General features: G+C 42.7%; 1 protein-coding gene across 3 annotated transcripts in view; it reads right to left on the bottom strand.

Moving 5' to 3' along the window:
- The window catches only part of PLCH1 (phospholipase C eta 1), a 342,167-nt gene that overhangs the window by 49,412 nt on the left and 270,023 nt on the right, over positions 1 to 22,732 (bottom strand). For all 3 annotated transcript variants that reach the window (XM_029616576.1, XM_029616579.1, XM_029616578.1), the window contains exons 14-15: positions 17,607 to 17,701; positions 2,036 to 2,133 (exon numbers count right to left, since the gene is read on the bottom strand). In XM_029616576.1, coding sequence (XP_029472436.1) covers positions 2,036 to 2,133; positions 17,607 to 17,701 — 193 coding nt within the window. The remainder of the gene's footprint in view (positions 1 to 2,035; positions 2,134 to 17,606; positions 17,702 to 22,732) is intronic.

The raw sequence follows: 22,732 nt of genomic DNA, 5'->3' as shown, positions 1-22,732 counted from the left end.
TATAAGGATGAAGGATATGATTCATTCCATTTTTATGCGGTGCTTATGGCAGGGAACTACAGAAAGCAAGGGAGCATGCACATCTGGAAATGTTGATATTTCAGCTTTGCTGAAAATAGTGAAGTTCCATTGGTTATTGTAAGAAAACAAAGGGCCTTCCAGATGAAAAGATTGCACAATTGACAGAGTTGTGAATGGAGTCATCTGTAGAAAATTATTTTGTAAGAATGCTGTTTCTCTAAATTTTCTAAATACACATCTACTAATGATTCCATGGGTACAGAACCAAGAGTTTGGGAGATGATCTGGTGCAGTTTATAGACTAAGAATGTTTGATTTTAGTGTTCCCAAGCCTACTAGTCCCATGGGAATGATCACAGCTATAATCCAAACAAGAGTTTACTTTAAATTTCAGAAAATGCATGCTTTTCCCCTATGGTGCTGGTTGCTCTTCAAAAATTTGTGGAATGCCCTTCAAAATATAAGCTAAGCGGGATCACCCAACCTTTATCAATTTAAAACAAAAAATTGGCTCCACAACTTCCTGCTGCTCCTTAGGCTTCCAGTTCAATCAAAACCAGCACCATAAGCCGTCACATGCAACTAACTAGGGTTTTTCCCCCTATATGAATTCCCCCTCCCCAATTCACTTAGCTCAGTTGTTGCAGCAACAGACCTCAAGTGGAGGTCATGGACCAGGCTGCCCTGCCATTGTGCTCCCTAAATCTGGGCTCTAAGATTCACCATTGCACAATGAATGGGACCTCTCACCCTACCAGGGGCTCTGAACACTGCCTTGCTTTTATGCTTCCCCAGCCCCAGCCAGCCCAAAGACCTGACTCAGGAAGCAAACCCAGGTCCTTCTGCATGACGGGGCACAGCACTGCCACTGAGCCACTGGGCCAGCCCAGTCATAAAATATCCAATCTAAATCATCATTTATCAAATTTTGACTTGCTTGCCCACAAATTACATCATATACACTGAATCCATTTGGTCTACATCAAGTATGATGCCACACATGGCATAGAATACATGAAATCAGTGATTTTGTGCCAGGTCAAGCCAGATACCATATGCTGGGAAAGCACAGTACAGTATACATTCTGTCTGGTGACCAAGAGTGAGCAGCTGCACCTCAGGCCCGGGAGAAGACTGATCACACCTCCGGGATTGCGCACCAACTCCTCTTCCCCCACACTCACCCAACTCCAGAAGCAATGGGGCCAATCTCTGAGGGAGAGTGGTAGAAAAGGGAGATGCATGGGCTGTGGGGGGAGAGAACAGTAGGTGAGAGAGACTGGTGGGGATAGGATCAAAGGGGAGAGGATAGTGGGGATTCACTGGGGAGAGACACTGGTTGGATGGGGAGAGAGTGGTGGATTAGAAAGCCTAACAGGGATGAGCTGGGGGAAGAGATGGATGAGCTGGGCTGGGAGAAGAGAGATTGGGATTAGGGGTTGGGCTAGAAAGAGGCTGGTAGCGGTGGGATAGAGGGGAGAGACTGGTGGGGATGGGTTAAGGGATGGAAAAGTGGTTGGCTGGGAGGGGGATAAGACTGGGTAGTGATAGGCTGGGGGAGATGGAGATCACTGGGGATAGAGAGGAAGGGGTCTGAGACAGGCCTGCACCATTAAATCAGAGAGGTGAAGAGAATTTTGGCATTTCGTGCTTCCCCCTCACCCCACATTTCTAACCACAATCTTCTAGCTGCATCCCCCACCCCCATTACTTTTTTTCCCACACACAAAATCACACTTACATGAAACTATTGGATTCCATTCTCCCATTCTGACACACTTCTGGACTACTTATACATTTCAAAAACAGCTATTCTATGGTAATATCCCCAACTGATACAAGATCAGTAAGAATTGCTATTTGATGTGCATGGTTTGTAATTTTCAATTCACCCAGTAATCTAAACATTTCCTTACAGGACTGATCATGTGAAAATGAGATTGGTGGTACTGTGATGAACTACAAACTAAAATGAACAAATTAAGATATAAAAACACCTGCCTCAACAACTCACCATCATCCACTACATCATGGGCCGACACAGAATTTGTGTACACTACCAAGTCAGATAGCGCACGACACAACTTCATGGTTTTCCGTCGGTGCCCCAATCTGTTAAAATACACGTTTATAAAATAATAGTTTTAGGTGTGTTTCATACTGATTGAAAGAGTGCTTATGGGTTTTGATAATTATTACTACTTATTGCTGTAGATCTACTAGACATAGGCAGCACTGTGCAAATATACATTACAGCGTCTCTGCTCCATGAGGCTTAACTATCTATTCGCCTGTCCATCTGCTTGTTTGTGCCGCACACTGCTTTTTATGATTGTGCCACACACTGCTTCAAGGGATTTGTACACATTTTTGCAAGATAAACTATTAGGGAAGTGGGAAACCAGAACGAGACCATTTATATTTGAAAGATTTTTTACCCGTTTATGCTCTGTGCTAATGCAGTAATACATATATACTGGTCCTTTTAACTCTCATTGCTATTGAAAGCTCCTTATATCCTGCTTATGTCACAGTGAAAGCCCCTCCCACTTACAGCCAGGGATACTGCCCAACCCATACACTGTACTGTTCAACCTTACTGAAAAATCAATAAAAAGATTGACACAACAAGACTGTGAAATGCACCTTTGCTTTACACTAGATGCATGGATAATAATCTGCAGCATTTTCACCTTTGAAAGCTCAGAGCAGAACAGATTCAGAGATGCAGCCGCACCCAGTGTCTAGCAATCTTAAGAAAATACACAACTCTACATAATAATTTTCCCTTCAGGTATTTTCCGTGTACAATTAACCAAACAGGGTCAAGCTTTACCAAATTTTAAGAGATATCTAATTTAGAGCAGGTCAAGGGGCTACTTAATGTATTCACACTGCATATTTCCTGCTATATAGATTGTAAACTCCAAGGACTGTCATGTGTCTCTGTACAGTGCTACTGTAGGTACATCTGGTATGCGCTATATAAATCATAACAGGCTGCACATCATATTCAGGTTGCAGTGTTAAAACAGAACATATTAGAGGTCAATACTGAAGAATGTGAGTACTGACAAATAAGGCTAATATATAATTCAGCATTTTAATTTTCACTTGACCCCATTCGTGCTACATACTTCTAATTCTTCATCCAATAAATGTATTATGACCTCAATTTTTGTGAAATTTAGAGGTGAGTCAGCCCAAATAATCTTTTCTCAACATGAAGAAAAATTTCTTGGGAATGATACTTGTCCACTTACACAGCTTAGGAATTTTGCAGAATAAGCCCCACTGTTTAATAGGCTTTTATGCACATTTCAATCCTTTTTTTGCTTCTGAATCATTTTACATTTAGCTTGCTTGTTCCTTTCCCTCCCCTGGAAATTTGCAATTTTTTTTTTTTTAACTTACAAATTTTTCAGTCACCTTATGGCATCCAATATCATAACAAGAGATATAACAACAACATTGATGAGAATGGCAAAGTATTCGATGGGACACCAGAAAATATAAGTGGCTAAAGGGACAGAAATGCAAAAAAAAGAGGTCACTTGTGTTAATTGGGGTAACCTGCATGGACCAGCAGCTACTACCCTTAACAGAAGGCATGGGGGTAGGAAGCCCAGACTGGCAGTTACTACCCGAAAAGAAAAAGTATCTTGCTGGGCAGACTGGGTGGACCACTTGGGCGGGGGGGGGGGGGGGGGTGCGTTCGCCATCATTTAGTATGTTACTTACCGGTAATGATGAGTTTCATAGTCTTCCTCGCCACCAGTCCAGGCACAGGTAAGTAAGATACCATAGGTGGTCTGGCTCCATCTACAGGAATCAGGAGGCAAATCTGTCAATCAGCCTCCCCCCACCTTAACTCACTCTTCCCTAGGCTTCTTAAAGCTTCAGTACCAATGCAAAAAGAGTTTTTGGGATAATTCACCTGGCAAAGAAACAACCAAATTCCTGTATTTTGGTACTAATTTTTGATCCATTCATGGAGGATATATTGTTAAAAGGGTTTAGAAAATTTGTCATATTAGGTCATTCCCACTTCTATAAATATAAACAAATTAAGAGTGCTAATGCACTGATTCTGATCAGTATCAAATGCAGACGTCACACTGATTGACGTGTGGATCTGGAGGAAGATTTTTAGAAACCAGGAACATGGTCTTAATACAAGCTTTGAATGATATCAAAGGAAACAAATTTAGGGCCAGATTCATTAAGGCTTTTCTCCCATTTTTGTGTCTATGGGAAAAACCCTTAGGGAATCAGGTACTTAGCTAGTATTGCCGCTTTAAGGAGTAATCCCACAAAGAACACAAGGAAAGGCAGAAAAGGAAGGGAAGGAAGTGACGACAGATGTGAAACGATAAAGAAGAAAACTAGCGTTTAAAAAAATAACTATCATTGCAGATACAGAATTTTATTCCACATACTCTCTACCATTACAAAGAGGCAAGAAAGATGCCATATAGTAAAATAATGACTAGGCCTGGCTGTGATGCAACTAGATCTAGTGGGGCAGATTTCAGGATGTAGTTAACTTTGTTTAAAAAAATAAAATAAACACACTGCAAAATCAGCTTAGGATCAATCATGATACCGGGACTTGGAAGGGACTAAAATCTGGAATAGGTAGAACTCTTCCCTTGGGTTCAGAGATGAACTTTGGAAACCAGACAGGCAACACTTTATATTCCTTCTAGATCAGGGTTTATGCCTTCAGATCTGGTCAAGTACCCCATAGGAAAGACAACACTGACTGATGCTCAGATCCAGGCCAGCATTTGGGCTCTGTTCTTAGCCCCTCACATCAGCAGGAGCTCTTAAACATGTAGGTGCTCCTTTCTGAGAACATGCCTAATCATGCACGTCTCTTCTTCCCAGCCACAGCATGAGCCCTGGGGTGCGGTATCTCTAGGGCACGAAGAGCTGGTCCACGCTTTGTGCAGGCCACACATTGCACACATCTTCCCTTATCCTTCCAGCCTCCCTGTCACTAGGGTGAGTGAGATGGGGACAGTATGCCCTGTATGTGATTTACTCCAAGTGTTGAAGCTAGCAGCTATGAAGGAGCTCTGGCAGCCACAAGGCAGATAACCGACCCGGCTGCCTGCACTACCACCACTTCTCCATTATCCTGCATTTGTACACAGAAGAAGCTGGTCCATCGTGACAGGTTCATGTGTGCCTTCATCCCCTCTCTCCATTTGTTTTAAAATTTGGAAGGGTTTGCATTGATATTGTTTAATTTTGGTTGGGTTTTTTTTTTTGTGTGTGTGTGTGTGTAAATTCTGTAAAACACTTATTGTATTTTACTGCTCATGCGATATAGAAATTCTTTAAATAAATAAGAGACACTAGTGGGGTGCTTCTTTTGGCCTCTCCTTGTCCACACTGCCTGCTCCGTGGGATCTGGTAATCCACACATTTTGTGCATGTAATAATGCCTTGGGTGGTTGGGAAACACTGTTCTAGATCATGAATGAGAACCGGACCTCAGAACACGAGTCAAAGTTTCAAAGGAGCTTTTGGAACAAATCTTAGCCTGGAATGACTGGATTTCATTACTGGTCCACAAATACATGCTGAATATAGAACTTCTGATGGCAATTTTTTTTTTCAGAGGAGGAAGGGAGCATAAGACGATCTGAAGTATGTTCCCATTTGCTGTATTCAAAGAAAGGAGTACAAATAGGAAGTTATCTGCATTATCTTGTTAATTTTGTGAAGTTCCTTGGAGGGTACATTTTTAGCTCCAATATGCAAACTAAGAAAAGACATTTGTAGCTACCCTTTCTATTCCTCAATTCAATAGATAAAGATTAGATTTATTATGATTCCACTGGTAAAAAAAAACAAAAAACCCTGAGAAATCCAGTTTACAAATATGATTACAGTCTCGGTAGCTTAATATTGACTTTTTTGAATAGAAAGTCCTGTGTTCACAGTTTACTATGATACTAGGAAAATTAAGGTTTGTATAAACTATCATTAGTGCCCCTTAATTATGAAACATGTCAATACACTAGGACTGTCACAGTCCACTTGAAATAGTTCCCCTAAAGGCTGGATAGATCTCACAGCCTGCAAATTTAGCTTTATAAATTAACTAGGCAGTTAGTACTTCTGGCTCTTTTGCAATTCATTTTTGTACTTTTTATTCCCGGGAATGCACTCTGGGCCGGATTTTAAAAGGGTTACGCGCATAAAAAAATAACTATCATTGCAGATACAGAATTTTATTCCACATACTCTCTACCATTACAAAGAGGCAAGAAAGATGCCATATAGTAAAATAATGACTAGGCCTGGCTGTGATGCAACTAGATCTAGTGGGGCAGATTTCAGGATGTAGTTAACTTTGTTTAAATTTCATTTTTCACTTGCTATTCTAATGTATCAATAGGCTGAAATGTAAATATTGTGCTGTTCAATTTCTCCCCTTCCATCCCAAGTTTATTTTCCTTGTTTTTTGTAACTTTCCCTCTCCCTTTTTCTGATTCACTGTATTTAAAGTTCAAGGTTCTTATTGAAAATATTGTTTTTTACGTTACGTTATGCTTTACACTCCTTGTTATTTGTAAACCGGGTTGATGTGATGCCTATCATGAAACTCGGTATAACAAAAACAATAAATAAATAAAAATAAAATAAATAAATAAGGTACGCGCGTAACCCTTTTAAAACCCCCCCTGCGCGCGTAAGTCCCGGGGCTTGCCTGGGGGGGGCGTGTCGGGAGTGACGCGGCATGTCCGGGGGCGTATTTCCGGCTCGGGGGTGTTTCGGGGGCGTGGCCGAGTGCCATGACACTGCGGCCTGTGTCGGGGCCTGCCGCTCCAGCATGCGTAAGTTACTACTGCCCGGAGGCAGCAGTAACTTTTAAGATAAAGATAGGAAGGGGGTTTAGATAGGGCCGGAGGGGTGGGTTAGGTAGGGGAAGGGAGGGGAAGATGGGGGGGGGGGGGTGAATGGAAAGTTCCCTCCGAGGCCGCTCCGATTTCGGAGCGGCCTCGGAGGGAATGGGCAGCGCGCGCAGGGTTCGGCGCACGCAAGGTGCACAAATGTGCACCCCCTTGCGTGCGCCGACCCCGGATTTTATAAGATACGCGCGGCTACACGCATATCTTATAAAATCCCACGTACTTTTATTCGTGCCTGGTGCGCGAACAAAAGTAAGCGCGCGCATAGATTTGTAAAATCTACCCCTCTATGTTTTAATAATTAAAATGATAGCTATATAGATTATTTTTTCCACTTGCACAAACAAAAGTGAATCCTGAAAATCAAATCAACTAGGAGTAGAAGATCTATAATCTCCATAAAGACATCAAGACACAAAGAAATTCAACAGAACTTTAATAGCAGTCATAAGGTCCTTTCTTATGTTGTATTTTGAAATCTGAAAATAAATAACAAATCATCAACTAAGCGGGTGTCAAAATAATTTTACTATATTAAGAGAAATCTGGATGCAGACAAGTAGGGCAGGGCGAGACTTGTCACAATAAAAAATAATAATTTGGTTACTAGGAATCTATACTGAAGCAGAAGAACATCGGAGGCTGAAACCATAGCAGGAGCCGTAGGTAAGCTTTTTCTCTGGTGTTTAAAACATTTCATATAGCTCCTGGCCTCAGAACACTAAACAGAGAGGAACTGTGGAAAGGCTACCGTCTTCACACTAAAATAGGTTTTTCAAATGCTTTTCTCCTTAAACAGTGCAAAGCAAGATTTGGAATAAAGCTCCCTGGATTTCTAGGTCATGAAGGCATATTCAGAGCAGAAAATCAATACATTTTCCTTCAAAAGAAACAAAAGAAGAGCTAGGATTAGCAATAAACAGTCATTGCATAAACTATGTTCTACCAGTTCTGCAAGGAAGTGTGAAATATTATGTCCTCAAGGTTAAGGCCAATCCTGCAATTTGACAACATGCTGTAAAAAAAAGCTTAACAATAATTTGAATCAATTCCGTTTGTACAGCCTGCCCTATACCTAAGACCGTAGATAATTGGGCTGCTACTGTCACTGTTTGCACTGATGTTTAAAAAATTAGAAGGCAATAAGAACACTTCTACATTGTCAGAGAATTGAGAAATATTAAACCCTACCCCTACATCTGAAAAAGGATCAGAGGATGCAAACGAACATGCTACACTTTCAGTTTCAATTACCAGAAGTTAAGATTGTGGAAGAATGTGTATACGCTGAGACAAGAAAGAAACCCACTCAGGTCAATATTCAGCAACACAGCAAGCAGATAATTTATCTGGCTAAAGATAGCCGGAAACCTTTCACAGATATGGGCAGCCAGGACTGACACTTCTGCCCAAGCCCACCCCTTTACAACCACATAATACACAAACACAGATTTGGGAGTCAACAGGCCGCAGCTTTATTAAACACCCCGGAGCCATACACATATAATCTTGAATTCCCCCATTTGCACCCATCTGCCACAAGCCAGCAAGATGGGCAACCCAGGCTATCCCAGCCTGCAAATTGTATAAACCCAGGCTATCCCAGTCTGTATGAAGCACCCACCTTTCTCATGTCCCCCACGATTCCCGCCGCCATCAAGCAAGGAGCCGAATAAATCAACCCCCGCCACCGTCCAGCAAGGACCTGCCCCCTGCCAGGTCAGCCACCAGTTACCACAGCACAACCCCCCACCAATCGGCTCGGGCTACCCGCCATGTTCCCTCCCCCCCCCCCCCCCCCATTGAAGCTGCGACAACGACAAAGTCCCAAACAACAAGGGCGGGCAGGTGGGAAGCAACGTCAGAAGCACGGCTGGGAAGAGAGACGGACCCTGAGGAATCAGGTAGTCTCTCTTCCAGCTCCACCCACCCTCCCAACTAATCGCCTTGGGAGCCAATCGGCTCCCACCCTGATGTGGTTCAAAAGAATCACCAATCCCAGAGCAGCAGGAAGCACGAGGAGCCCGGGTGATTCGCCGGCCACCTCGAGGCTCCCCTCCCCCCCCCTGCATGACGCTAGCCAGGCTTGCATTAGCAAGCCTGGCACCATATTATCCTGGCTGGGCAGGCATGAAGCCTACCCGACCTCTCATTCAGTGGACAGCTGCCAATTAGGTGCTCTGCTGAATATAGCCAGATAAAGTCCTAGCTATCCGGAAAAACTAGAGTGAGCCATTTAAGTTACTCCACCCTGGAACTTGCCCAGCGTATCCAGTTAACTTATCTGGCTAAACAGCTGGATAAGTTGGAGACTGGCCCGAACAGTGGAAAATTTGAAACCTGGATTTGTCCAGCTAAGTCTGGGAGTTAGCCGGACAAACCATCTGAATATTGTCCCCATTATACCTAAGCAAACACAAAGTTAGGAGAACTATGAAAGACCGGAAGAAACTTCAAATGCTCAACAATTAAATTACAAGAGAATAAGGACAAGAGACATCTGAACAGCCACTTTGGTTGCCTTATTGAAGGCAACTATATACTCATGCTCTCCATATTTAATGCAGAATGCTAAAAAATTGCAGGTTTAAAAAAAAAAATTCTTGTGAAACTTTATGCAAAAGAATGTTTCTTGAGAACACTCAGACAAAGCTGCAATTTCATAGCAGTTTGCATTGTACCTCAGTGTCAACTAAACCAGAGATACAACTATATCCCAGGATGCTAACAGGATCAAAACCTGGAATTAAAAAAAAAAAGTAAATGTGAAAGGAAAGGAGAGAGAAGTAGGAGTCCACTGAAAGAATCCAATTAAAGGCAAATACAAACGTAAAAGCTAAGATTATCCAATCATAACTTTCAAGGAACTTATGCTATGAATAAAATTAGTCTTAAGAACTATTCTGGGATTAAAAGGACCTCACAGGTTAGGAGTCTGAATGTTGGGGGATTGTGGTTTGTTTGCTTGTTTTTTATTTGGATTCATACCTGTCTCAGAATCTCTCAAAAATGGACTCAGAGGTGCAATAAAGGTCCTTGGATAATTTAGATCCACCACTCAGTTCATACGAAGGAGTAGGAAAGGCAAGAGAGAGATGGAAATTATGAAATAGAAGATTAAACACAAATGGAGGCTGACATTTATTTTCTCTTTAGGCTGGATCCAATTCCATATGGTATCATCCTTACCTGTGTCTGGATGGATGAAGTGGAAACAAACTGTACAAAACAGGGATGTCTGACACAAAAGAAGAACAGGATTCACAGTTCTTTTTGAATGCAAGGAGTGAAATGGAAAAATCCCCTAAAATATTACATTTAACTTGTTATAAAAGCACATATGTGACTTGGTCTTTTTAAAATTTTTCTGGGCCTCATTATACATGCAAACGACATTACATTATAAATGTAAAGGATGGTGTTTTATGCTTAGAAGTAAAGCAAATTAAAATCCAAAAATAGCCTTGGAAAATGATGAAATGAAAATTATTTTCTTCGGCACACAGTTTATGGTACTGTATCCATGTTAACTGTGACATACAAGCTTGTGGAGGAATGAAAACATCAATAGGTACAACACAATTTTATAAGCACAGAGGCATTAACATAAGGGTTTACACAATACACACACACACACCAAAAAAGTAATGGCCACAGATTTAAAAAAAAAAAGTTCTGTTTATGTTTGATGGCGGGGGTGCGGAGGAAGTTTTAGGGGGTGCGGAAGAGGTTTGAGGGTAGACAAACCCAATTCAATCTGTAGTCCTCTCCCATTCTGCACTCTTACTTTTCCATGTCATCTGCCCCCTATTCATCTTCCTCCATATGTTTACAGGATCCTCCACCAGCAGGCATGGAGTACGACAGCTTAAGTTTCATTTTCCTTTGTTTTTCATGTACTCGGTGACATGATACGCCCTCCTGATTTCTCACAAAAGCCTGACCTTGCATGAAACTGCATGCATAAAATCAATGTTTGGGGATTCATTCGTCAAGGTCTTTTTGCATCGATACAGAATGGGGGGAAAAAAAGCCTTAGTAAATCAGACCCTTAGTGGTATTTAACTACCAAAGCATCCCTCCCCTCTTCTTACCACCAGAGTTCACACGTTCCATGTCCATCCCTAACTTTTCTACCACAACCAAGAGCTATGCTTATTCTCATAGAAGGTAATTCTCAAAGCCATTTATCAGGGTAAACTGCCCTGGTTGAAAATTGCCTTCCAGACTTCACAGTGCACATAGTTTTAACTGGCTTGAAGAGAGAAATTCCTGGGGGTGGGGGGGTGGGGGGGGAATAGCATGTGTATATTCAATTTTCAAACATACTCGCATTATTTTAACGCCAATCTGCCACCTGCACAAATAACTGGTGCAAAGGATTTGGGGGCTTTACGCATACGTACTTTACATTCATTAACTAAAATTAGCTACAAAGAAATGCATTGCTGGGTCAGACCAAGGTCCATCAAGCCCAGCATCCCATCTCCGACACTATCGCAAGAACATAGCAGCAATCCTCCCTCCAAGGAGGGACGAGGGGGTGCTCAAATTTTTATTTTTTTTTTTTGTGCTAGCAACAATTCTTTGAAACCAACAATTTTTGAGAGCCAGTATTAGCATTGTATTTCTGTATTTAGGACAAAGAAAACTGAATGTGTCATGTAAAACCAGTGAGCGCCGCTCCAAAATGTATGAGCAATCGCTCATGTGCGCAGCTTACAGGGAACTATGCCCAGCAGATCCCATAAAGTAGATCTATTTCTTGTTACTTACTCCCAGGAATAGCAATAGTTTTCCCTAGTCAACCTGGTTAATAATGTTTTATGGATGTTTCCTCCAGAAACTTCTTCAAACCTGATTTAAACCTTGCTGTGCAGATTGCTTGACCACATCCTCTGGCAACAGATCCCACAGTTTGTGCACCAAGTGAAAAAGTACTTTCTACAGTTTAAATCCTCTGGTTTTTAGTTTCATGGAATTTTCTCTTGTTTTAGTATTATTTGAAAGGGTAAATAACCATCCTTTTTTTTATCTGTTCCACTCCACTCATGATTTTATAAATGTCTATCATGTCCCCTCTCAGCTGTCTTTTTTCCAAACTGAAAAGTCATAACCCTGCATGGCCTCTCTTCATAGAGAGTCGTTCCATACCCTTTATCATTTTTTTAGATGAGGGAACCAGAATCACACAAAATATTCAAGGTGCAGTCACACAATGGATCAATACAGATGCAATATTATGATATTTTCCATTTTATTCTTCATCTTTTTGGATTATTCCCAACATTCTATTTGCTTTTTTTGAGCTCTGCAGCACATTGAGCTAGGAATTTCAATGTATTGTCCATAAGAACTCCAAGGTCCATTTCCTGGGTGATGAATCCCAATACAGAACCCAGCATTGTGTCCCTGGCCAGAAAGCAGACTAAAAGGAAAAGCAGGAGAATGAGAGAGAGAGAGAGAGAGAGAGAGAGAGAGAGAGACCAGGAAATGAAGGAGTTAGTGGTTGAGCTGTCAGCCTATGTGGAAATGGATATGTATCCTGTGGTCTAGTAGAGCAAAAGCAGGGCCGGCGGAAGCACTAGGCGAACTAGGCGATCGCCTAGGGCGCTGAGCATTAGGGGGCGCCGAGCCGCTGATGGCCAATGGCCGCCGGTGGACGTCATCCCAATAGCGGCTGAGCGGTGAACTACTGCTATGCTGTGTGCCGGATACACACAGCAAGAAGATCGGCAGGACCGTGGTACAGTCGCGTCTAAACATGCTGGTGCTCCTCCTCCTTCCTGCCCACGCGGTCCCGGAAGAAAAATGTTGCCGGAGCCGCGCGGGCAGGAAGGAGGAGAAGTTCCTGCATTGGCTGATGCTCCTCCTCCTTCCTGCCCGCGCGGCCCCGGAAGAAAAATGTTGCCGGGGCCGCGCGGGCAGGAAGGAGGAGAAGTTCCTGCATTGGCTGATGCTCCTCCTCCTTCCTGCCCGCGCGGCCCCGGAAGAAAAATGTTGCCGGGGCCGCGCGGGCAGGAAGGAGGAGAAGTTCCTGCATTGGCTGATGCTCCTCCTCCTTCCTGCCCGCGCGGCCCCGGAAGAAAAATGTTGCCGGGGCCGCGCGGGCAGGAAGGAGGAGAAGTTCCTGCATTGGCTGATGCTCCTCCTCCTTCCTGCCCGCGCGGCCCCGGAAGAAAAATGTTGCCGGAGCCGCGCGGGCAGGAAAGAGGAGGAACATCAGCCGCGTGCCGGAAGGAGGAGGAGCATCAGCCACGTGCAGAAGAGGATCAGCGCGGCTCGAGAAGACCGGGGCCGCTGCAGAGCCCATCCTGCAGTGGCCCGTGAAGAGGAGGCCCAGAGGTGAGAGAGAGACTGAGGGTTTGTACAGTGTGCATGTGTGCGTGTATGAGATGAGTTGAGAGACTGTGTGTGTGTGTGTGTGGGAGTGAAGACCTGAATGTTTGCAGAGACAGCATGAGAGAGCCTCTGTGTGTGTGAGAGACAGCATGTGATAGTGAGACCCTGTGCTTGAGCAAGACAGCATGTAGGAGTGAGAGAGAGCCTGTGTGTGTGTGTGTGTGTGTGTGTGAGTGAGTCAGCATGTGACAGTGAGAGCCTGTGTGTAGGAATGATTGTATGAGAGAGAGCATGTGACAGTGAGAGCCTGTGTGTAGGAATGATTGTATGAGAGAGAGCATGTGACAGTGAGAACCTGTGCTTGAGCAAGACAGCATGTGGGAGTGAGAGTTAGACAGCATGTGCAAGAGAGAGACTGTGTATAAATGATTGTATGAGGGACAGCATGTGAGAATGAGTGCCTGTGTATGTGTGAGAGAGAAAGCGTGTGAGAATGAGAACCTGACTGTGTGTTTGAGGGAAGCAGACAGATGGAGAGAAAAGAAATATGTTATAAAAGGAATTGGCAAAAAAATAAGAAAGGGAAGGTGGAAAAAAAAAAAGCCTGTGACCAACCGATTAGAAAACTAAGATCAGACAGCAAATGTAAAAAGAAATAAATTACTTTTTACTGATTGGCACATGTAATCTTTGGGAATGTGCAAGAGTAGCACTTTCTCTATGCGGATCTCACAATGTACGAGATCAGCATAGAGGAACTGGAAGCCCATGGGGCCTACACAGAGGAGGCAGCAGAATGTGCTTCAGTGCCAATAGCAGCAATCAGCACCTCCGCAATAGCCATACAGCAGCAGTGACAGTGGCAGCAGAAGAATGAGAGAGGCTCTGAGGTTGCTGGCAAAAGAAAGAGAGGGGGTCTCTGCCTTTAGTGTGTGCATGTGTATGAATGGAGTCTGCCTGGGGGTGTATGTGTGTGAATGCATGGGTGCCTGCCTGAGGGTGTGTCTGTGAATGAGAATGTATGGGTGTCTTCCTGGGGTTTGTATGTGTGAGAATAGGTGCCTGCCTGTTTGTGGTGTATGTGTGTGTGTGAGAATAAATTGGTGCCTGCCTGGGGGTCTGTGTGTGTGAGAATGAATGTGTGCATGCCTGGGGGATGGGGAGGGAGTGGTGTGAAAATGAATGGGAGCCTGCCTGGGGTTCAGTGTGAGAATGACTAGGAGCTTGCCTGTGTGTGTGTGTGTGTCTGTGTGAGAATGAGTGGGAGCTTGCCTGGCAGTGTGTGTTTGTGTGTTTGTGAGGGAGCCAGTGAGAGTGAGAGCATGAGTGTGTATGAGAAAATCCAGGGGAGTAAGAGTTTGTGTGGGGGTGTGTGTGGAGGGGGAGAGAGTGCCTTAGAGCCTGAGTGTGTCAGTGTCTGTGAGAGCGAGAGGTTATGGTTGGGTATAAGAGCATGACTGTGAATGTATGTGACAGTGTATGTGTGAGAGAGAATGGACATGTGAGTATGTGTGAGAGAGAGAGGATAACCTCCTAATCCTCGACAATATCAGGGTGACTGGAAATCAAGAGCTCCCATGTATGGACAGCAGGGGCTTTTTAAAATCCTTATTAGTTTTAATTATTGTGTGTTATTTGATATATGTACTGTTTTGAAATATTTTATTGGTGTTTGGGAAATTGTAAAAAATGTATATGATTTTAATTAATAGAAATTCTATTTATCAGTAGTTTTAAAATATTTTATTAGTATGGTTTTACTATTATAACTGATGCTTTGTTTCTTGATTTTATTTGTTTTATGAGGAATGGTTGTTCTGTTTTTCCATTGCTAATACACAGAGTCTGGCTTCTTGGGGTTTCCATTTCAGTTTTTTCTAATTTGTGCTCCTTTATTTTGTATTCTGTATTTGGTGAGGGTCTGTCTCTGCTCTGTGTGTGTGACCATGATGAGAGATTCTGCTATCATATAGTGTCTGTATAGAGATCTATAGCAATTGGGTTTGTTTTGTTTCCTCAGTAGGTGGTGTATTGGTATTCTAGGACCCAGTGTAATATTTACCCTTGCTTATTCACAGGTAGGGTTATTGTTGTTTGAGTCCTTGGTGTTATTACTGTTATGTTATGATGGGATTGCAGTATAGATTTTGGGTGTCTTTTTTGCGGTGCTTTGTGTTAGTTCACAATGTGCCTGGCAGTGGAAGGTGTTTGTGCTGCTGTTACTGTGAGGTGACACCAGAATTTGAAAATATCTTTTAGTATGATGAGCTGTAAGGGAAACATCCAAGCTCCATTGTTTGGGGTAATTTCAGTGGATGCACAGAGTTACAGAACTGGAGGGGCAGGATTTGTATTGACATTCTGTCCCTTCCTATATATTCCAGACTTCACTCTCATAATCCATATAGAATTAGTTGAATGAGGCTATCAAATAATTTTATAGTAGTTTTACTAGAAGTGTGAAACTGGCCAGCTTTTTAAAATAATGCAGAGGACCCTTTGGACTTTTTTTAACAACACTTTTTTTTATAACCAATTTTAAAGCAGGGTGTGATGAAGAAATGTCATTTTGGCTCCCCCCCACCCAAAACAAATTCTTCTGTCTAGAGATGCCACTGATTTTCTGTGGCACACAAATGCATTGGCCCCTGGGCACCGGAGACCCTTGGTGCGCCACTGGGTGCGAGCCATATGGGGCCGCAAGTGGTGGCAAAGAGGAGTGGAGATTTGTCGGGCCGCAAGCAGTGCCCAATCTGCTCGCGACCCAGAAAACCCCAGTCAGCGGGCGTGATTGAGAATGAGGTAGGAGTCTGGGCCGAGACCGGAGGGGGGGGGGGGCGCAAGGAAGGCGGCTCGCCTAGGGTGCCAAATCCCCTAGCACCGGCCCTGAGCAAAAGAATACCTAAGATAAACATGGCACCCAAAGTAAAAAAAAAAAGAAAAGAAAGATAGATCAACAAGGCCATAATCTGAATAAACGGACCATCATTTGTTATAGAAATAAAATCAGATACAATATTATGCAGTGAAACTCACTATTGAGAGAGTCCTACCACCAAGGTCACAAGGCCTCAAGAAAAGGAAAAAGATAAGTCTTCTTTGGAGAAAAATGTATAGAGAAAAACATTCATTACATGTTGAGCTGTCACTTGTAGACTAGTACTGGTCTGAGGACACCGAAAATAAAGAAATAAATTTCAAAATCTTAGTCTTCTATTAATGCAGCATGTTTCAGTTTATCTTAAATTAATATACTCTAATAACAAACTGAAAATAGTGGCAGGAACACAAAAGCTGCAGAGATATGAAAACAACAAAAGAGAGAGACATCAACATAAAACATTCAGACAGAATCCAAAGCAATTTTACCAGGAACTGGGAAAGAACATTTGCATTTCAAATTTCTTTTTACTTTTTTTTTTAACTTTCGGGACCTCCGACTTAATATCGCCACCAAACAAAGCCAAAGTAGTGGAATTCCAGAGAAAGGTATATGCAATGCCAAGAGAACACAACAGAGAAGCTGAATGGCTACCCTGCACACAAAGAATAGGGTAAGGCAAACACCAACACTACGACATGGCCAGAAGTGACTACGAAAGAACTGGAAATCTGGTTAGAGAGAGAGTCCTGGCCCTGGTGCATTGTCCAACTTCTGGCTCAAATACTTAACATCTCTCCACCAAGACCCTGGTAAGCTGCAAAAATCAAATGATCAGTCAGCCAGAAATAATACTGCAATGGCTAATAATGTTCAGACAATTCTGACAATTAAGTTCTTTTGGGAAGTTTTGTTCAAAACCATTTTCTCTATACAATGTGAAAAATGAAGAAAGGAAAAATCACAATACAGCACGATCCTTCTTTGGTGTCTGTATATTAGAAACTGCTAGCTCAATATACCTTTAGAAAGGCAGTTAGGTGAACAGGGAAAGATTGAACAAAGAACATTAAGCATGCTGATAAATGCTGCATTCAAACCATTTATTTTCTCAGTGGGCAGCACTGTTTCAAGCCGATGCCGATGCACAATTTATTCACATAAAATTCTGTTTCCTAATAATGAGTTATGCCTGCCATAATCAGAACAGCAACAGAATTAACTATCAGTTTTGTAAAGCAGCAATCTGTCCCGCTTAATTTCAACTGGAATTCTATAACTATCTCGTAGGGCAATTATAGATGCAATAAAATGAACAATACATTTTGCGTGGAAGAGAGACCCGTGAAAACAGATTTCAGGCCACTGCTTAGTCATAAACCACAGTAAGGTACATATTTAGACATCAAAGGCTATACTCGTCACCGATTTCTGACCTGGGCAGCTGACCCGTTTCCTTTCCAGGACAATCTTGTTGCTCATCTTCGTCGTCATCTATGCTATGAGATTTGGACTTTGATTTGGTAGTTTTCTAGGGGGAGAGGAGATGGGAGAAGATGAGAGTTATTGATATTCCTCCGCTTACATAATAGCATCTTTAGGAATTATTTTACTATTAGCAATACTGTAAGAACGCCTCATGAGGAGATTGTGTCCGGCCATCTGTGTCAGTGACCTCGCATCACAGGCAAAACGATGGGAGATAGGCAGTTACGCTTTGATGTAATTTGAGTGTGGCATGGTAGTTGCATTTGCCAGGTTTCACGGTGTCCAGGCGCACACTGCCAGATCTGAAATAATGCCACTCCTACATCTATATATTCTTAGTGGGAGTATATCTTTTGTACCTGTTACTTTCTTGGCTAGAGAATACTGACCACTAGATGCTTAAGAGTCAGCATTTCCTGGCACACACAGTGTCAGAAATGAATGTGCTAGGAACAGCCAATGCTAAAGAGTTAAAAGAAGATTATGAATCCAGCAAAATGAAAATCATTTACCAAATGAAATTATACATAACCACAGGGAAGGTCTATTAATGCAGAATCTGTAATAGGTACGATAACATAAAAAGCACAATTTATAGTTCCAACCTGTGCTTATGAGCCTCATATTACAGAATTTGCACAAGACATGACTCCGGAATAAAACAAATCTAATATTGAAAGGCATTTTTAAAAGTTCATTTATTGATACATTTTGTGCTTTATCTTCCTGAATCTCTCTCACTTCCTCCACTCCCTCCCAATTTCTCTCATACACTCCTTCACATCCCACTACCACCTTCCTCCTCTGCCAGCTCTCCCATTATGTCTACTCTATTTCCTTCTGGTTCTCACTTGCACTCCCTGCACTCAGCATCCTCCCTGCAATCTCTCGCACTGCCGGTACTCCCCCATGCTTTCACACCATCCGCACTTCCCCACAATGCTCAACCTCCCTGCACTCCCCCCACCCACACCCATGCTCTCACTCCCTTCCCTGCTCTTTTTCCTTCTTTTCCCCTATGCACTCTTTACCCTTACTCTGCCCGCCACCCCCCATACTCTCTGGTACCCCTTGTATCATCCTGGCCCCCATATCCACCCAATGGAATGGCATGCTCTGATGACATAAGCTAGATGGTGCCTGGGCCAGAGGATGGAAAGCTCTTCCTCCAGGCTGCTGAGACTAGAGGAAAGGAGAGGAGTGGGCAGGGTAATCCTGCCCCTGGAGCTTTCTTTGAGGTCTAATCATATCTAATCTAATGTTTATATACCACTTTTCTAAAGCATCAAAGATTTTACAACAAACCAAAAAAGGTGCATAATCCAATACATCTTAAATATATAAATAAAATACATAATGGAGGTAATTTTCAAAAGGTTTTATGCATGTAAATGGGTTGTTGAAAATTACTACTTTTGCACATGGATTTCCTTTGAAAATTTACTCCATAGAGCTGAATTTTCAAGCACTTTTTACACACAAATGGGCTTTTCAAAACTTGCTATGATATATGCTACTTTTATGCCCGCAACTCCTTTGAGAATTCAATCCAATATAATCAAATACGTCTTAAATATGCAAAATCCAATATATAATCAAATATAGAAAAAATAATTAGTAAATACAAAATATTAAAAATATATTAAAAATCCAAACCACCAAAAGACCTCCCTTGCTGAAGGACATAAAATACAATAAAATGGACAAAATAATGCCATGGCGATGCAGATTAGAATCCAGAATATATAAAATATATTGCAGTATATCCATAAACTATATAGCTTCTTCATGTTTGTTGAGGGGAGAGGAGTTAAAAGACGAGGTAAGACGTGGGAGGGAAAACATCTGTAGCTAAGTCTCACTTTATAGTTGCCTCTTTCAACCCACTCTGTCACAGTAGAAACAAACCCCAATCTTGGTCCTCTCAGCCCTGGCCATCTCCATAGATCTTGCCAGACCTGGATTTACCCACAGGTCTCCTCCTAGGCCTGTGCCGAGAGTAGCAAAGTTTTGAGGGTGACAAAAGTTCCTGCCACCCTGCTAATCCCACCCTGTACCTCCCCCCCCTCTGGCCACTACGCCTCCACCACCACCAGAAGACTGCAGGAGCTCAGCTCCAGCAATACGACATTATCCGAAGAGTGCGGCGAGCACGAGAACTAAGCCTGTGCTCGCGGACACCGCACCCTGGCTTCCATGTGGGAAGAGGGCCTTCTGTGTTCATGGCAATCTGAGGATAGCCTCGCATCCGTAGAACAGAGATTCTGGGGGAAGGAGGGTAACGGTGGCATGATGCCAGCACTGACAGCAACATTCATCACTGAATCTCATGGCTGAAAGCACAGGATGTGTGAACCAATGGCTTAAATCTTTAGTTATGTGCCTTGGCTGTAACATTCAAGCACCAGGGACTATCTTTTATGTGTCTCTTTAAAGCACCGTGCATACCCGGTGGCACTGTACGAATGACAATATTAATAAACGTAGTTTAGTTTGCTCATTTTTAGGGCTGCAGGACTCAAATGTCAGTGATGTCAGACTTCCACAACATTAGGGCAGCAAGCAAGGGGAAAATCCCAGGAGGAGCCTTGTACTGGCATTAGTAAAGGAAATGTTAGGGTTGGCCCTGCCAACACTGCATTCAGCCAAATTGTGAAACCGCAATACAGCTGAAGCAGCAGGAGCTGCAAGCTGGACTTCAGCCACACTTCTGCTGTAAAGCCATGGAGCCTAGTCTGGTAGTGCCTGGGCAGTGTCAAGGACAAATTGAGTAGTAGCTTGGGCCACAGCCAGGAAATGAAGCCACAGTACTCTCTGGAGCCTCAATATCAGTCACACCGTGTTGGGTGGCCAGCAAGTGTGGCATTGGCCACATGTGCAGCAACATCAGAGGCAGTCAAAAAAAAAAAAAGAGCCACTGGATGCAGCATGGGCCACCCGATTGGAAGCAGATTAGGTTATGAGTGAAAGTGTATGAAACAGCATCAAGCAGACACAACTGCAGGTCCTACCTCTGGCTTTGCAGGACCCCAGAGCCATGCTTATGTTACAGGTTTGTCCACCTGCTCACTAGTTCCACCCACGAGGTCCTACGTCGTAGATAACATGGATAAACTGATAAATGTACTTTCCTTAACGTACTAAACAAATGTGTCTGCAGTACATTTCTACAATTAATGTGCAGTCAATACTGTATGGATCAAAACATAGGAGCTATTTCATTAAATGCCAAATCTAAATTGTTTCCATCGTTCAGAGCTTGAAGTGGGGACACAGAATTGGTGTACTACCTCACTAAGGCCCCAGCCACAGAAGAACTGGCTAGCAAATGCTATTTGATTTAATTGACCACCATTCAGTTTATAAACTATCATAGTCAATAACATAGTCATTAACAATAAAAAGAAAACAAATACTCACTGCTGGAAAAAAAAAAAGTGTGTCCATCTCTCCTACCCATTGCCACAACCCATAGATGTAAAAATAAATTAGAAGCAGGACTAACTTGTAGAGCAAAAACAAAGAGAAGATCATACTCCTGTGCTCTGCCGCTATCTCTCCCTTTTCCACCTGTGCTTCCCGTTTAGAAAGAAAGCATATGCCAGTATGGAATGGGAGTGGAACTGCACTGCCATCAAGATGATCGTGACTCCTTCCTCCCAAGAACTCTGAATGCTATCTCCACAGCTTCCCTATCTCCACAGCTTCCCTATATCCACAGCTTCCCTATCCCTGGTCTGCCCATCAGCAGCAAGTAGAGTGGTGGTTATATATTAGTCCACTTGAATGCACAGAAATACTGTGAAAGGTCAACAAAATATTAAAGGGATACATTTCTTGGTTAGCTTTCAGGACCTATTACTCCCTTCCACAGGTCGGAAAAGAATGAGCACAAGATGACACTATCAGGGTAAGGGAAACACAAAGGGCATTCCAATGATTATGTGAAGGGGGTTAATGGGTGATCAGAAGGTGACAGGCAGTGTAATTTTATGGCTCATAATGGATTAAGACCCACAACAGGTTAACCCCCAACCTCCATCCCCCTTCCTCTTCACCATATCATTGGAATGATTTTTATGATTCACTTACTGCATATTTGTTGATAATGTCATCTTTTGCTCATTCTATTCCATGATGAAAAAGGGAACAATAGTTCCTGAAAGATAGTCAAGAACTGTATTATGTTAGTCCGATAAAAAAGGCAGTATTTTTTTTTCCCGCTGATCTTTATTTCTGTGCAAGGAGCAGACGCCTGGTCTCAGAAATGAATCCAGATCTGCTGTATGAAATGTATATCTTGAGAACCACAGTAATAACCACTGGAATTGTAGGAAACCAATACAATCATTATGATACATTATTCACCAAAACAAATATATACATGCAAACCTTTTCAATGCTTCTGTAGAGTTAGGAGTAGCTCTGGAGAACTGAAAATGGGTAGATGTGGTTTCTATTTACAAAAGTGGAATTAAGGAGGAGACTGGGAACTTCAGACTGGTTAGTCTGACTTCTTGAATTGCTGCTAAAGCAGATGATGGTGCAATTTCTGGAATCCAATGACTTGATGCAGCATGGTTTTACCAGAGGTAGAACTTGTCAAATACATCTGATCGATTTCTCTGAGTGACCAGAGAGCTGGATCAGGGAAGAGTGCTAGATGTATTGTACTTGGATTTCAGTAACACCTTTGACATGGTTCCGCACAGGTGACAAATAAATTGAGCACACTTGGTATGGGCCCTAAAGTGACTGACTGGGCTAACAAACTGGTTGAGAGAGAGGTGACAAAGGGGAATGGTAAATGGATTTCACTCCAAGGAGTGGGGGTGGGGGCGTTATTAATGGTGTGCCATAGGAATTGGGTCCTTAGACCATTTCTTTTTAACATTTTTGTGAGCAATATTGTGGAAGGATTATGGGAAAAGTTTGTATTTTTGCCAAGGATACTAAAATCTGCAACAGGACAGACAACCAAGAAGTTGTGGAAAACATGAGGCGAGATATAGCGAAGCTCAAAAATGGTCTAGGGCAAGGGTAGTTCACATTACTACTCAAGAGCCACAAACAG

The sequence above is a fragment of the Rhinatrema bivittatum genome, chromosome 9 (assembly GCF_901001135.1).
Source record: "Rhinatrema bivittatum chromosome 9, aRhiBiv1.1, whole genome shotgun sequence".
Lineage (NCBI taxonomy): Eukaryota > Metazoa > Chordata > Amphibia > Gymnophiona > Rhinatrematidae > Rhinatrema > Rhinatrema bivittatum.
This window is presented reverse-complemented; position numbering and strand designations above follow the sequence as displayed.